This window comes from Manacus vitellinus, unplaced genomic scaffold, assembly GCF_001715985.3.
Source record: "Manacus vitellinus isolate BGI_N305 unplaced genomic scaffold, ASM171598v3 scaffold_66_pilon, whole genome shotgun sequence".
Lineage (NCBI taxonomy): Eukaryota > Metazoa > Chordata > Aves > Passeriformes > Pipridae > Manacus > Manacus vitellinus.
In genome coordinates, this window is record NW_021940729.1 from 330,683 (window position 1) to 347,891 (window position 17,209).

The window sequence follows — 17,209 nt, forward strand, 5'->3', positions numbered from 1 at the left end:
TGTCCCAGGTAGGCAATCCAGCTGCAGGCAGGAGAGCTGCCAGCTCCTAACCCAAGGATGCAACACAAGACCCGAGGGGGCACTGTTTGTGAAAGAATAGGCTGTGCTCATTACTTAATTACCAGTCAAGTTACCTGCCCAGAGAATATTAAAATGCCAGAATAATTGTGACACTGAGACTCAGTCAGAGCCAGCTCCTTTCTGCTGATCACCCCAAGAGGTGCCTTCTGAGGGTGGCACAGAGAAGGAGCACTTTAAGAGAGGCAGGGAGATGACTCATTAGCCTAATTGATGAAGCCAGTCAAGTTCAACCCCTGGTTTTGATGGAGCAATAGGCCAACATGCAGCATCTGGGGGAGTTCATATCTGCTCTCCTGTGGTATCCTGGGACCACACAAAACATTTCAACCACTTTCAGGGACTTCTCTCAGTAGCTCGGGGAGTTCAATCATTTGGTGTCACCTCCACCCCCCAGAGATCCCTCATGTGTCAGTAAGATCAGAGAACAGCCCTGAGGTCCTCCAGGCCCGATGGAGTGACCACCTTGGATGCCTCCAGCTGCTCTTCTCCAGTGGGCTGGAAACTGTGCCAGTGCAGCCCCAGAACCATCAGGTGGCCCGTGGTTTTCTGCAGTTCAGGCAAACTGCCTCGAGCAGCTCTGAGCTGGATTTCAGGGGACACAGTGGCCCAGCTGCTTTCCTGGCACCCATCACCCTGCCCCCAGCTCGAGGTGCTGGCCAGCTCCTCCAGTCCCAAGCACCATCTCCTCCCTTCTCACAGAAGAAAGAGTCTAGCACCTCTGAAACCACCGAGCACAGCAAGCTGCTGCTGCTGCTACCACACCACATGAAGAGAAAGGGATGCTGGAAGTCTCTCTGACACAAAATACATTTATTCTCCTTTTAGAAGTGTGTTTTTTCCTTTGGGGAAAGGTGCAAGCAAGACTTCAGCTGCACACCAAGCATTTTGTTCTCCTGGAGAGCACAGCAGCACTGATTTATGTATTATTAAAATGGCTACATATGTTCTTTGCAGCACTGCTGGCTCGACTGGTATCTGGGTTTCTGCTCCCTGCCGCCAAATTTTGGTGCTTTTCTCAAAGTTCTGGAACGACAGTCACATTTTTGTAGACCAGAGCTCAAAAATAACACTAAAGGCTTTCTGACATTATCATTTCCAAGGTGTTCTTTGAGCATATAATCATAATAAAGGGGCAATCCATACATGTCCAACAGAACTGTAGAGAGATCAGTTATTTTCACACCCTCACATGTCTGTATGGTGGCCCTAGAAGGTGGCCCATAGCTCTCCTGTCACCACAGTTCAGTTGTTCAGGTGTTTTGTTTTAGTCAAAAGCCCCATCAAAACCAGCGTGCCAGCAGCTAACTGAATAATGGGAAAGTCATTTTCCCAGCATTATCTGCAGCCAATTATTCTGCTCTTTCCAGCAGTGCTCCAGGGAGCTGCAGCACTTCTCCACAGGGCTCAGCAGCTGTTAATTAGGTTGGTCTCCCAGTTCCCCTGGCTTGCTTAATGCTCACCCTGCAGTGCCAGATGACAGGAGCTGTACCTGCTATCTGTTGCTCTGTCTTATCCCCAGTAGGGCTCTGGAACCTGTCCCAGCTAGGGAAAGAGCAGAGAGCTTCGATTCTTGGATTAGGATACAAAATGCCACGATTTATCCCAACGAAGGAAAGGTGGTGAGGAGTAACTGGCACACCGAGAATGCCCCCCTGGGGCAAAGCTCCAGTACCACTTGTGCACTGGGACACTGCAGCTGGAAGCTGAAAAACATCACTTCATTAATATATTTTGGCAAGAACCTGCACTGTTCTCTTTGATACACATCTTTCCTTTGTAAGGACTCCCTGGTTTGTCTCCGAAACCACCACACCCCTGACCTGCCTGCACTGGGATTACCAGTAGGAGCATCACAAATTTGGGTGGTCTCTCTCATCTGTGCAACATTTACAGCCAAGGAACACTCCTCAGAGGAGGATTTTGACTGTGCAAGGTGGGAGAAGTCAGTTCATTGCCAGCATTCTCTTCCATCAGAGGGGAGGGCACTAACCATGCAAAAGCTCAGGTGGGAAGGGTCCCAGCAGTCCTCTTCTCCCTTGAAACTGTGCTTAAATATTCCCCAATAATTAAATGAGCTTATGACTCTTAATACATTTGTAGTTCCTTGAAGGAAAAAGGTGTGCAGAGGCCTTGATGCACTGGATTTTTTTATGTTTTCCTGTAGAAGTCTGAATCTCATCTTTGGATTTTCCTCAGAACACGGCTGTGGATACCCTTTTCCTCCAAGTTAAATAATAATTCAGAGGGGTAGTTCAGTGCCTGCTTCCTAAACCATTTCATCTGTTGGACCCCAAAGATCCTCCCAGGCACCAGAGCTGCTCTCACTGAGGGCATGTTCCGCTGCCTGTTGGTGTTCAGCCCCCCCTTCCTCACTGATTCTGCCCCACATCGTGTGTTCCCTGGCTGTTTGAGACTGCTGGGACGTAGGAGAGATTATTTATCAATTATTTATCTCTGCCTAAGAGAAACTTTTCAGCATAACTTAAGGATTAGACAGGATTTCTACTTCACCTCAGTACCCTGTGCATCAGCCCTCTGACACAGCTCTTACACCACGTTACTGCCAGGGGAAATCCCAGAGCTGGGAGTGCTCAGGAGGAGAGGGGCTGCAAGGTTCACACTCCCCAAATATCTACACTGACAGCACATGCATTATGGCATTTCTTTAAGGATACAGATATATAATTAGGATTTCCCCCAAGAGGCCTTAATAAATTGTCATTTATTAAGGAAACAAGTAGGTTGAACTGTCGTGGAATCTCTCTGCACAACGGATGCTCCAGGAGCTGACAGCGCAGATTTCTTGGAAGTGTCACATTCAGAGCAAATTAACACACAATTAAAAGCCAGTTTTGAGACAACTCTCTCACAGACACCAAGCACTGGCTGTGACACAGGACATGAGACATCTCGTGACATCAGGAAGCACATTTCTGTTTATTTGCCTTTCTTCAAGAACTCTCACTCACCATCAGGCCAAGGAGCGCATACAAGATGTACAAGAGAAAGAGTAAAAGAGACTTCTTTATCACTGTATTCTGTGGTATAAAGGCCCACAGCCTCTGGGGTTTGTTTGGTTGGTTTTCCTTTTTTTTTTAAAGGATACCTTTTTACCCTGGCTGAGGTGTTACAGTTCAGAGAACAACCCGTTGTCTGCGGGAAATCTCCTTAGACAATTAGAAGTGAGCACAGCTATTTGCTGGGCTGTTTTACTGAACAAACACTGCCAGCTGCACTGAGAGCATTTTACCAGACACTTGCCAGCTCCTGAACGCCCCAAGTTCATAAAGACAATAGGAAATCCGACTGCAGAGTGACAGGGAGAAGTGGTCGGAGCTTCTCCCCCCTCAGCACATTCCTGCCTGCCGCAAACTTGGGTTTCTTCACTTGAGCAGAGCTGTGGTGACCTACAGCAGAGGTTCTGCCCTGGAACAAACAGCTGGCCCACAGTCTGACTCCTCGTGTTAGTAACTTCCATATGTAATACTAAACCCCAAGGTTTGTCTCCCAGTCTCCTTCACATGATGCTCTGCCTGTTCACATCCACGTTGTACGCCGAGGAATTGGCACAGCCCCGCCCGAAATCGATAAAAATGCCTTCGGGATCCGAGTCCATCGACTCCAAAATCTGATCCACTATGTTCTCGGGGCTGGAAGAGGGAACTGGAATCAAGGAAGGGTCTCTGTCCAGCTCAAAAGACCTGTGTGGGTCGTCCATGGGGTGGAAGAGTCCTTTCTGCTGCTCGGCCGTGCCGAGCTTGCCGGAGCACTGCCCCGAGCCGGCGCTGGGCCGCTCCTGCTCCCCGGACAGGGAGCTCTTGGTGGTGGTCACGGAGCTCTTGGAGCCGTTGTCCATGATGGTGGTGAGGTTGGAGTAGCCCTGGAGCTCGAGGCAGGAGGTCATTTCGGACACGGAGTGCCTGCGGATGCCGGTGCCGTTGGAGGCCATGCCCTCGGTCTCGTACTCGGCCACGGGCGTCAGCAGCGGGTTGTTGTAGCTCTTGGACCTCACCACGGGGTTCTTGGCCAGCACGTCGCCCGACTTGGAGCGCCTGAAGAACCTCTTCTCTGTGAACACAGGAACAGCCAGAGTCACCCCCACAAACTCCGTTTGCATGGCTCTAACAACCACGAGTGCTCGAAATGCACGAGCTTTTCCTAAACGACAGAAGCTCTTACACAAGAACATGCTTCACTGGTTTTGTAGGTCTGCAGGCTTCACGTTTCCTGCTTTTCTTCAGCACGCTGAAGCCCCCAAACCTATCTTCACAAATAACAGCTGAAATTCACTTCTATTTACACAACTTCAGCACGCTGAAACCCCCAAACCTATCTTCACAAATAACAGCTGAAATTCACTTTTATTTACACAACTTCAGCGGCTGCAGCAAAACAGTAAATATTGTGGGAGAGGTGACATAAAATTGTAAATATTTTCGTTATTCAAGAGCAGAAAGTGCAGTTCTGCTCTTCTTCAGGCTACAATCACTCTTTTCTAGCAGCTGAACTTTTAAGTTTTCCACCTACTCTGGGAAAATCAAGTCTCTTTAAATGTGGGGCAACGAGGATTGAGACAGACAGTCTTTCTATTGACTCTGGAAAAATCAGATTCAAAGCATCATTCAGAGATCACACGTGGGGACAGCACCAGGGGTGTTTGGAAATGTCAACTGGAGGGCAGTGCCCACAGGAACCTATTTTTGGGGAACAAACCTGCACTCAAGCCACTGATTGCCCGAACGCTGCTGTTAAGCAAGTGGGATTTTTCCAAAAAATAGGCAGCAGGTGGCAGCACGGAAGCACAGAGCTCCTTCTCCAGCGGTGGTTTAGGGCTGGAGTGCTCTGAAAATCACCACCAAGCAAGCAAACTTTGTGCTCAGACTCACTCATGCTAACAAAAGACAAAGTGGTGTGAATAATGAGTCTCACTTTGGAAACTTTCTTCCTGCTCCTCTCATTTTGCCATCCATGGCTGGAGCAAGGGATCAAAACACCCTCTGGAAGTCAACCACAGGCACTGCAAATACACTGTCTGCTTTAAATCAGGATGCTGGTACATGTTCCCTGCAAACCAGGCAACTTCCTTTACAAATGCCAGCCTCATAAAATTACACTTATATGTAATTATGTGCTTACCTGGACACAAATCCCAATCATGTGCTGTACTACTAAAAAACCCAGTTTCTGTACTTAAAACTGTATTTTGCTGTTGTGCCTGTGACAGCAGTGAAACATCTGAACCAAGTTCACTTTTGGACTTTTTCTTTGTTAGGAGTCTGACCTGGCAAACAGAGAAGGTTTCCTGGGGCTGCCCTGCCACAGGAACTCTGGTTTTTGGTCACAACATGTCACGTGTTGCCAAAGCAGTTGGACAGAGGTGGATGCATCAGTTCAAAAGCAGCAGAGACTCCAGCACTCAGCTTCCTTGGATCCAGGCTCAGTGACTGCAGTCAGACCTATTCAGGGGTTCTGCTACAGCTCCACACCCCAGACCACAGCAAGAGGCCCACCAGAACCTTCCTATCTTCTGCAGTCATGTAATGCAACATTTATTTTCTAACAGTTCATTTCACTGGTGTTTTATTCTCTTTGGGTGAGTTTTTTTCCCCTCACATACAAAAGCTTGTATTGAGAAAACTGTCAATTTGGGGCTCCATTTAAATGCTTGTGGCATTTTAGTGGCAAGCAGTGAATACAAAGTAGTAATTCTGAACCATTTTCCATAAATAACTGGCCTCTATTTATTCACCTAAAACTGATTTGTTTCTTAAACTGCAACACAACCACTTTTCCATTCAGCTTCAAGGGAAAATCAACTTCCTTACTGACCGTTTCTGACAAGCAAACAGATTAAATTGACTGCACAGAAAACACACAATTGAACTTATTTTCCCCTCTGTTTGCTCTATTCAAGCAGGCCATCACAGCATTTACATTAAAATGCTCAGGTGCTATCACATTTCCTATTTCATTTACACTGGTTGTATCCCTCCTGCATTTTCAACAGACTGAATTGCTATGGGGGATATTCAAAAGGCCTTCCTTCATCTTGGCCAAACCTTGCCCTCACAGAAGCCACAGGATGCTTCAGAGCTCAAAGAATCACAGAAAATAAGCTGGAGGGGACTCAGAAGGTTCTGCCTCAGCCTCTGCCACCAGGCTGGCCCACGTTTACCCCCCCTGCTCCTTACGGGTGTTGATGTAGGTGACATGTATGAAGTGCCTCACAGTGAAGATTTAACAGCCTCCAGAGGCAGCTCATGTGACATTAGAGATTTTTCCTTCCATGTAACCTGAATTTCCCCTGCTACGTGTGGCTCGCTCTATTTTTCTTACCTCCACTGGGATGGAGAACACTTTATTACCTTCTACTCTGCAGAAAGCTTTTACCTGTTTGAAGGCTTATGGATTAGTTTGCTCTAAGATAAATTCCTGCTCTCTTCCCTAATTTTAACAGCCTTGTAGGATCTTTGTGTACTAATGAACACTAACGAGCCACCGAGGTGGCTTCTTGCTTCTTCCTCTCCCTGTCCATAAAACACCCCGTGTTAAAGCTGTCTTGTTAAAAGGCAGGATGGAAATGCTAAACACACTCTAGATTCACTTTTACTGATTTTTATTACTGAGCACTGTTATGATGATCTGTTTTCATCTTCTGCCACTGGCAAGTTTCACTGTGACTCTGCACACTGCAAAGAGCAAGGGCGCAGAAAAGGAGCCTGACTGCCTCCTGTGAGTACTGCAAGCTGTCTCTTGTGAGGATCCTGGCCCTGTACAGAGCAAGGTTTTGGGGAAGCCTCTGTGCTGTGCCAGACAGAGCCCAGATTCTTACCCAGGATGCAGGAAGAGTGCGTGAAGGGTCCGTCGCTGGAGTACAGACCGTACGTGCCCAGGTAAGGAGACACGACCTTCTGGATCAGGGATTCCAGCTTCAAGTAATCTTCAGTCACACCTTTCGACTCGTGAACCCCCTGAAAAAGAGAAAATACCCAGGATGAGCCCCCTCCAGCCAGGAGCTTTCCTGGCTCACCAGGGCAAGCATTCTCACTGAGCCATGGCAAAGGCACACTGTGGGGTGATCCAGGTTTGTTCCCACAGCTGATTCCTCTCACTGTAAAGCCAAGAGATGTGAGTCAGGCCAGAGCTACTTCCAGGGCATTTAAACCCAGGAAGGTGCATCCTCCTTAGTGCAAAGGCACTCAGGGATGATGGGGGGTCTGGTCCAGTGAAGAGGAATTAGAAACATCCCGGACTTTTTGCTCATTTACACTGGTTGTATCCTTCTTGCATTTTCAACAGACTGAATTGCTATGGGGGATATTCAAAAGGCCTTCCTTCATCTTGGCCAAACCTTGCCTTCACAGAAGTCACAGGATGCTTCAGAGCTCAAAGAATCATAGAAAATAAGCTGGAGGGGACTCAACTCCTGAACGACAGTGTCTGGTACCACAGGGTGTCACTGCCACCTCAGCCATACCAGCAGCACTAAGGAAAAGGTGAAACTGAGACCCTCAGAAGTATTTCTTCCAGGGTATTTTCAACAATGAATATTTACAGTGAAGAAACTTGTTCTCCTTCCTCACCCCTTCCCTGGCACTTGCCATTATTATCCAGGCAAAAGTCACATTATAATTAGCAGGGTAAGAGTCACCCACAGGGAAAATCTTTGGCCTTTAGCTGTTAACTCTGCACTTCCACCCCCAAGTGGGCTTGTAAGGCTGCAGAGGTGATGGAAAGGCCCTGCAGAGCTGTTATTCTCCCTTTGTGTGCTCCTGCACTGTCTGAGCAGAGCCCTGCACACTCACGTGCAGGATTCCTCCTGCAACACGGAGCAAATTCACATTTTAGTGTGTTGCTATGTGGCCAATATGCTTGACACACCACGTTGCAGAATTTAAGATCCTAAATGCCACGCTCAGCAAGAGCTCTGCTTGAATTTTGCAGAATCCCAGATTTCATAACGTGCCCCTGGAATTACTGTAAGAAGAAACACGTTGGGATGAAAGCCTCCAGAGAGCAATATGCAGATCAAGTGAGTAAAACTGCAACACTTCCTTCAGCATGTGAAAGGATCCTGACGTTCAGGATGTATTCAGAGCTCAGTATGACTCATTAACCAGAGTCTGGGGTGACTATCAGAGGTGTTTGTGAATGGCTGACTTCACCCCTCGGCTGCTCGTCGCTTCACAGAAGTTTATGAATGGAAAATGAATAATGGCCAGCAGAAAATCTGAATTTGGACAGAATTGGAATGTGGGCAGAATTTGAATTCCGTGTGGGTCACAGATTCACCTCATCCCCATCACTGCTGCCCTGCAGCTGCTGTGCCTGGAGAGCCCATCAGCTCCTTGCTCATGAGAAACACCCTTTTCTCTCAAAACCCCGACTCCAAAATCACCTCAATCAGCTGCTTCTTTAGTCTTGCCCTCAACCTTCACCCCTGCTCTCTCCAGAGCAGTGCTAATCCCCACCCCCTTTTCCCTTCACCCTCTTTTAGTTCACACTTTTGCAGGGCAGAGGCCACAAAACACCACCTTTACAGTGTAAACCCACCAGCACTGACACAGCCTGCCACAAGCCTTTTTCCTCAGCTCTGCATCCAAGGGATGCTTTTAAAAACGTCCTGAAAAGTCACAAAACAACAGCTGGTGTCTGCTGGAGCCGTGCTGACTTCTCTTCTGCTCTGCACCTTGACACAAACGTGCTGTATCCACCTGCAACATCCTTCCTGCTCTGGCCATTGTTCCAGCCTTTCCTGCAGTTCCCTTAAACCATTTAATTGCTGTGGAGCTTCTGGGAGAGCAGGAGTGTAACAGGCTCCTGAACCTGTAAAACAGTGGTTTTCCTGCATTTCTTTCTGCTGTGCTATTTATTGACAAACGCCCCCCGGGCCTCTATTTAACCACACACAACTACATCCCAAAGTTCAGCAAGGACTATTTCAGCTTCCCAAACCCAAACTTTCCATATGATCTGAAGGACACCATCACTTATTTATGAACCAGCCCAAGTACAAAGTTTAGGTTCGGAAAGCTGAAATAGTCCTTGCTGTATGGGGCAAAGGAGCTTCATGGGGAAGGACAGACACCCCCTAAAGCAGATCAGCTTTTAGGAGGTCAGGGAAAGCTTCTGTTTTGCTTTATCTGCCAGCCCTGAGGGTGCACTCAAACTCTTATCTCTCCACCAGAGGTTTCTACCCCATCCACTGTGCCACAGGCAAAATGACTTGTTTGTGTGACACCAAACTCAGTGGGAAGGCACTTCTGGTGGAAGTTTAGGAGAGAGGAAAGCATGGTTATAATTCTTTACATAGATATAAAAACATAAATATTTCATATATCTGTGTGTAAAGATAGATGCATCTAGACATTTATACATCTATTCACATCGATATCAATATATACTTAAAGTTACATGAAGTCCTTTTTAGACCCTTCACCAAACTTGTAAGTGATTGTGCATAGAAAGGCAAAATTAGCTTCAGAGTTAAGCCAGCTTGGAATAGTTATTAGTGCCAAAATAGTTTATGAAAAACTGATGACAGGACTTAAAAGTCACCAATAAAATAATAATAATAATAATAATAATAATAATAATAATAATAACAACAATAATAACAACAACAACAACAATAATAATAGTAGTATTTTGCTGTTATTTTGGCAGCTCATGGTTCTTCTTGTATTTGCTTGATGCCTTACTGGTTTGGTATGTCACTACAGAGCAACAAAGCAAAAGTCATATCTAGCAGGCTGGCTGCTCAGCTGGCAGGAAGCTCTACCACAGTTTGGAGGAAAAAAGAAAACTTGGAGCATTATCAGCAAAACAGAGACTCTCCCCTTATCTTTAATGCAGCATTTGCTCTGCAGACATGCAAAAACTTGCTTTAAAAGATAACTGTGACCTTTCATGAACCCAATTTCATTTTAGCAGGAGAGTTTCATGCTTCTCTGTGACTGTGAGATGTATCTATTAAATTCCTTTCAAAGGCCTTGCCTGACCTATTTATTTCTCAATTGAGGGCCAAAATAGCTCAATATCAAATATCTGCAAGTACCTCAGCACTTTTGGAAGAGTGGAGCTGCTGGATCAAATCCTCATCTCAGTCACAGTGTTTTGAAATGCAACAGGAGTCACATCATTATCTTTGGAAGGATGACAATGTTATATTATGACAAGAGCCTGCCTTGCTCTCAAGGCACGGAAAATGAGGATTTGAGTCCTGAATAAGTGAATACCATTGCAAATGGAGAAGGTCTATCAAGAACAAAGACATGTATTTCTGCATTTAACACAGCATCCATGTCCCAAACTTCATTAACCTGTAATTAAATCATTTAGGACCAAAAAATTGTATACAGTAGTTCAAAAGCATTAAAAGGGCCCTATGCATGATTATTTTTGCTGTGTAAATATATAAGTACTCCTTGAAGGGCCATATACCCTGAAGACTACAGGTTATTGATGCATCTACTTTATGAAGATGCTGCCCCATCTGCTGAACTGCTGGAACAAAACTTTTCTTCTGCTTGAGAACAGAACCAAAGACAAACCTATAAGTCATTCCAGGAGAATGGACCCTCTAAACTGCTCAGGTTTCTGTCCCTGTTAATTCTGTAAATTAACCACAAACTCCTACTGTGTTTTTAAAGGGCACAAGGGCTTCTTGCAAAAGCACAGAGGAAAGAACAAACACATCTGTTCAGAAGAATAGAGGGAGGGTTTCACAACCCCACATAAGGTCACAGTCTCCTTTTTCCATGTGTAGAATCAGAGAATGGTTGGGGTTGTAAGACACCTTAAAGATCATCCAGTCCCACCCCCTGCCATGGGCAGGGACACGTTCGCACTAGCCCAGGTTTTCCTCGCTCCAAGCCCTGTCAGCCTGGGCCTTGGACACTTCCAGGGATCCAGGGGCCAGCCACAGCTTCTTTGGGCAACCTCTGCAAGGGCCTCCCCACCCTCACAGCCAACAATTTCTTCCTAAAATAGGACTTCTCTACATGTCTCATATATGGCAAGAGACTAGAACCCGACCTCTGCTGGCTGTTCTCTTTGCTCCCTGGCTGCTTTCCCTTGCTGCCTGGCCATGTAACTCCACTTCAGTGGCTGAGCTGGATCTCCCCCTGGCCATCATCACTCCCTCATGCCTGATTCCTTTTGTTTTAACCCTCAGCTTTGTCCCCTTCACATCTGCAGTTCCAAAACACCCCACATCCATCCTCAGCCCCTCTTTCAGGCCCTGGGCAAGCCCCCTGTCATCTGCTGATCTTCTCTGCCACATGAGCCTCTCTGCATTCATCTTTACTGCAGCTGCTTCAGCTCTGGCTGGACAACTGCCCATTGTCCCAGGTAACTCCTCACTCATCTGTGTCTGAAAACAATCATAAAGAACTCTTAAACACCAAACTGCTTTTAACTGACCAGCAGTAACTCAGTGTTTTGCTGAGTGTTTATAAAAACCACAGGCCCTCTGTGGTTTCCAGTTCTGACTAAAAGCACCCACCACCAGTAACATCTAGAAATGGTGGTACTGCTCAGTTGCTTTTCACTTCCCTCTTTAGCACAGAATACTGTAAGGTCATTAACCTAATAAATCATACATTAAAAAGTATCACCAGTGTCTAAGGGTGCCCTAAAAAACCACTTCACACCCTCCTGCAGCTCATGGATGTGCTGAAGTGTGCACTGGCCATGGATTAAAGGATGCAGCACTCAGGCTGAGCTGTAACACTTCAGCTGAGCAGCACCTGTACATGAATGAGTATCAGTGCAGAAGGCTGTCTTCTGTTTCAACTGGCAAACTGCTGCATAGCTTTTAAATTAAGAAAAAAAAAAGAATAAAATAAAACATAAACAAAATCTGCCTTTCTCCAGCCAGGGTGGGCAAAGCAGGGCTTCTGGAGCAAGTCCCACCCTCTGCCAGGAGCAGACACGGCACTGAGGGAGGCACAGCATGTCTTGGTCCTTGACAAAGGGGCAGCTCTACCACAGGGACACCAAACAGGACCAGCTGTGAGCCAATCCCTGGGTCACCAACTTCTGGACTCAGGAGAGAAAGGAGTAAAAGACTTCTGGATTATTTAATGATCATTTCAGCAATGATCACTTCTGGTAACTTGATGGACCAGAAGGGCAAAGCCCTCTGCCCATGGACAAGAAGTGACTGTGTACAGCTCAGCTCAGGGACAAATAACACCCCCTGACCCTCAGTCTGTGGGGCACCCTCAGTGTGGGTGCACAGGGGCACCCTTGGTGGCTGGACTCACCCTTGGTGGCTGGAGCAGTCCTGACCTGGTGCTGTGTGACAGGAACACACTGCCAGAAGCATTTACAGGGTCAGGCCCCAGAGCAAAGGGAGGTCCTGGCCTCATGTCTTAACCACACAGGAAAGCAGCTCAGAAATGTAACTGCTTTGTGCTCAAAAGCAGCAGATTCCTCTGAGGAAAGACAAACGCAGCCAGAATCCCATTTCTTTCTGTAAGTGACGACTCAGATCAATATGACTGCAAGAAACACTCATGCAGTGGTGATAATCTGACACATACTGGATAATAATAGTTGCCCAGCCACTCCCAGGGAAAACTGAAATGAGAAGTCACAAGGCACACCGCAAGGCAGACACGGAATAATATCTGGAGTGAAAACACACGTTATTCAGCCAACACTGCTGGAGAACTGATAAGGGTGTGCAGGCTGCAGTGCACACCCTGCTGACCACAGGAACAGTGAAAGCTGCTGCTTGGCTGTGTCAAAGAGACAAGCCTTGCTCGTAAGAGCTTGGGAAAGCAGTGCTCTTAGAGGCTGTGACTGCTGGTTATCCCACTCTGGTGCAAGGAACAACCTTCACTGCACCACATCTGGAACCTGAGCAACACAGACCAGCCCCACCTCAGGGCAGGCACGGGCATAAATGGGGCCCCAGTCCTTGCCACCTGCACCACTGGTGGCACAGCACAAGCCCCCAGTTATGCTTTGGGTCACATTCTGGACAGAGATCTGCAGCCCTCCCTCTGCCTTTGAACAGATGCATGCACACACTTAAAGGCTAATAATCCAATTGTTACTGATCCTGCAATGCTCTCAGACAAACCTACAGCAGAAAAAGTTATGTTTTGGTTTACCTGGTTGAGAAGAGGCTTCAGGAGTTGTCCCCAGGTGTGTACAGTTGTTTTCTCTACACCACTGTGGCCCTTTCATTGACTAAGCCCACCCAGCCCCATCTTCAGTGGACATGCACAGCACTCTACTGAAAAACAGAGACCTTGCTCTTATACCCCCTGGGCTTCCACACAAATCAGAAAGCCCAAGCAGAAGGAGGTACCCGGCTCCTTCACCTCCAACTGCCCACCATGGTCCCTGGAAGTCAGCCCTGCAGAGCAAATCTCCCAGTATTACACAAACACAATTCCTTTTGTGGAGCAGCACCTCCATTTACACATGGAGGCATCAGATGTGATAATGGATTCTTCTCAGCCTTTGCAATCTTGGCACTGAGGGTAACCCAGGGCACAGAATCAGCTGTGCAGTGTCAGACTAAAAGTTAACTTAATTCAATGTTTTCTTGCCAACAGTGGTAGCAGGACAAATGCACAAGCAAAGAAAGGAAATAAGTCATGCTCAGTGCAGGCTTTCTTGCAGAATCTGTTGGTGCTTCTGGCAGACAGGGATGTAAAAACCTGCTGCACAGGACTCTGTGGTAGCCCTTAAGCATAAACAATCTGTGCTAGAAATTATTTAACCATCAAGATGAAGATGTTCAATAACTGATAGAGCAACTAGTTTCCAGAAATAAAGAACCTGCTTAACTACTGAGTCCTCTGAACATGGAGAGGATGGACTGTTTTGCTACTTTTGCCAAGTGCTTTTCTTGACCCCTTCTGCTCAGTCACCTTCACAGTCACACAGTGTTTCCTGATGTTCAGAGGGACCCTCCTCTGTTTCAGTTTGTGCCCATTGCCTCTGGTCCTGTCACTGAGCACCACAAAAAGTCCTTGGCTTCATTTTCTGTACATTCCCCCTTCAGGTGTTTGTAACAATGGATAAGATGCCCCCGAGCCATCTTTTCTGCAGGCTGAGCAGTCCCAGCTCTCTCACTCTTTCCTCACACGAGAGATGCTCCTGTCCCTGTATCATCCTCATGGTCCTTTGTTGGATTGTCTCCATTGTGTCCATGTCTCTGTCGTGCTGAGGAGCCCAGAACTGGACACAGCAGGTGTGGCCTCCAAGATTGCAGAGAAGAGGGGAAGGATCACCTCCTTCAACCTCCTTCTATCCCACTTGTCTGTGTTTGCCAGGCTAGAAAATGTCAGGTACTTCCTCCTGGGTTTCCCTGATGACTCAGGCCACTTTCATCCCAAGCAGACAACTCTGACATTTTTTAGCCTTTAGGAAACAGTTTCAGAACAGGAGCAAAACTGCTCTGAGCGAGGACTAAATTTTGCTTTGTCAAAGCCTGTGTTGACTAAGCTGAACCTGATCTGCTTGAACTGTGTGTGCCCTCCTCCCTGTGGGGGTTTCTCTGCTGCAGTCCAAAAGCAGAACACGAAAATGTGCCTGGGCTGGGAGGAAACAGAGGTCACACCTTTGCAGACTGGAACAAGCTGGAAGAAAGCAGACTGCTCTCTGAGAGGGCTCTCTGAGCCCGGTGCAGGGGGCTGAGAATTCACAATGAACCCATTTTCAGTAAACCTCTGTTTTGTGTTCACAAACAGGTATTTATCTCACAGTAAAGAACAAAGTGGGAAAGGTAAGACTGACACATCAAATTCTCAAGTGCTCTTAAATCAGAATAACCCCTGTTGGGTGAATAATTTAATACCAGTTAACAACTGCCCTGGGCATTACATCCCCATTCCTGGGCACTGGTGTTCTTTCTGCACGTGCTGGACAGATGCAGTCATTATGAACCCACGAGAATGTTGCCTCACAATATTTTTTCCTCTCTCCATTTTATCCTAAGTCACTGGCAGACTGCTAAAGCCTCTGCCTTTCTCATAGCAACAGCAGTCAGGGCAGGGAGAGAAGCTTGCCACTGCCCCATTGACAGGAGTCAGCACTTCAGGGCCCTGTGGCTGCCTCAGAAATAAAGATCTTGTCATATTCCCTCGACTCTCCAGCACGTGCCAAGTTGTGTCACTGTCAGGGGGAGAAGCTGCTCTGTCTCTCCCTCTTTTCACTGGTGGTACTGAGACACAGACAAAAGATAAGGATCACTAAACACCCAGACAGGGTTTGTGTGCAGCTGGTGAGAGGTTTTCAAATGTCTTGGCTGCAGAGGGAGAGCCAGCAACAGGATTCTGCTTCCCAGAAAGCATCAAACACTGAGACAGGCCAGTCTTCCCCTGACTCCCCAAACCCTATGTGTTAATTTTCTTAACCTGTCACTAAACATTTCATATGAGACTGCAAAAGACAAAGCAGAGGATGAAGATTAATACAAGATATGAAATGACTGGAAGCAAGGAAGTTACTTTTGAGGCTTTAAATACAGTGCTTAGAGTCCTGAAGCAGAAGCTGAACAGCCAGTTTGCTAATAAAGTTCCAACAGAAATAATGGTATGAATTTCTGCCTTTTACAGGTTTAGGGTTAGAGGTTTCTGATTCCCAGCTGAGTGACTCCCCTGAGCACAGACCAGAGCACTCAAATAACCTCATGTGACTTTGAAACAACCCACCAAAGGAATCTGTACGAAGGTGAGTGTCTCTGAAGAGCTCCTTATGGAATAAAGTCGAGCTGGAGTCAGTTTATGTGCATTTACAAGTGCTTTAGGACTGTCACATCACACTCCCAGGCAAGCACACATGTGCACAGAAGTGCACGTGCAGCCCCTGCAGAACCAGCCTGTGAGTTACCAAATTAGATGTGATGTTTCATGTCCAAGAGAATAAATCTCTTTCTTTTTTTAGGCTCCCTCCTGAAGTTCTTGCTGATCTATACATGTTAAGCTCATCTAACCTTGCTGGGGAATTGCTGACTTTGAGCATTCAAGGCCTTTACCTACTCTTGGCTCTGAGTGTTTTCTCATTTATTACAAGAAAATCCATCTCACATTTATTTTCAGGTGGATACTCAAAGACAAAAAGGATGGCAGAGCCCTCCTTCAGTGCATCCAGGCTGTTTTGATGCTTTTGTGGAGCTACAAACATTCACTTGGCTGCTTTGACCTGCTTGTGAGGATTTCTGACACTGCCTTTCAGAGTCACACTCCCCTTTTAAACCATTCATGAGCATTCCTCCCTCAGCATCCTCCAAGCTGCTTCACCCTTCACAGGTGACTGAATCTACTCCAGGAATCATCTTCTTTTCTGAAATACACTTGAATAGACTGAGCAGATGAACTCTGCCTTCTGGATTTTTAAAATTTTCGCTATTTCTGGTGGCAACACCATTTCCATCACCAACACTCATCCCTGTGAGCCAGGAAGCAGCAGATCACCTGTCTATCCTGGCACTTTGTGGTTATTCTCCTGTCCAAGGAGGCTGAGCTTCCATCAATCCCAGAAGGCAATAATTTAGGAGCCCAGGTGCCCAGGCCTGAAGGAGCCCTCCTGGCTTGTAGCTAAAGCTTTGTTGAAAGCAACACCTTTCTACATAACAGTTTAATTTCAATAAAAATGTCTTGACAAATTCAAAATACTTGGAAAGCAACTGATTGGCTCTGGAATGGATACCCTCCCTCAGCAATCCAGTGTGTAGGGAATAAGAGGAAACACAGAAACACAAGCAGACAAATCTGAGTTTCCAGCATTGAGCAGTGCCCTCCCCAAATGCAAACAGCCCGGGCATCAGGGATGTGACTGCAGGAGTGGCTCTAAAGGGACGATTTTCTCTCCTCCATCACCTGCCAGGGACTGGCAAAATCCAGCAGCACTCAGAATTCCTGCAACCACCAGAGTAATGGAAACCAGTGTGGCTGGAACCAACAGATGCCTCTTGGCAATATGACCCTACTACTGAAGCAAAAGTGTTTCTTTTGCCCCTCAGCACTGGTGCTTTGATTTAGTGCACACAATATCACACAGCCACCTGCAGGGAGCAAGCCTTCTCCTTGCTTCTGTTTCAAGTGTTAACAACACAGCTCTGTGTATAACCACATTCTACAGCTTTTCAGGCAACACTGCTGCC

At 46.8% G+C, this 17,209-nt stretch overlaps 1 protein-coding gene across 3 annotated transcripts in view; it reads right to left on the reverse strand.

Annotated features, from left to right (window-relative positions):
- Positions 1–2,996: 2,996 nt before the first annotated feature.
- Positions 2,997–17,209, reverse strand: part of PRR5 (proline rich 5) — a 57,307-nt gene continuing 43,094 nt past the window's right edge. For all 3 annotated transcript variants that reach the window (XM_008919372.3, XM_018083686.2, XM_008919371.3), the window contains 2 exons: positions 6,914–7,052; positions 2,997–4,149 (listed from right to left, as the gene is read on the reverse strand). In XM_008919372.3, coding sequence (XP_008917620.2) covers positions 3,599–4,149; positions 6,914–7,052 — 690 coding nt within the window. In that variant the 3' untranslated portion in view covers positions 2,997–3,598. The remainder of the gene's footprint in view (positions 4,150–6,913; positions 7,053–17,209) is intronic.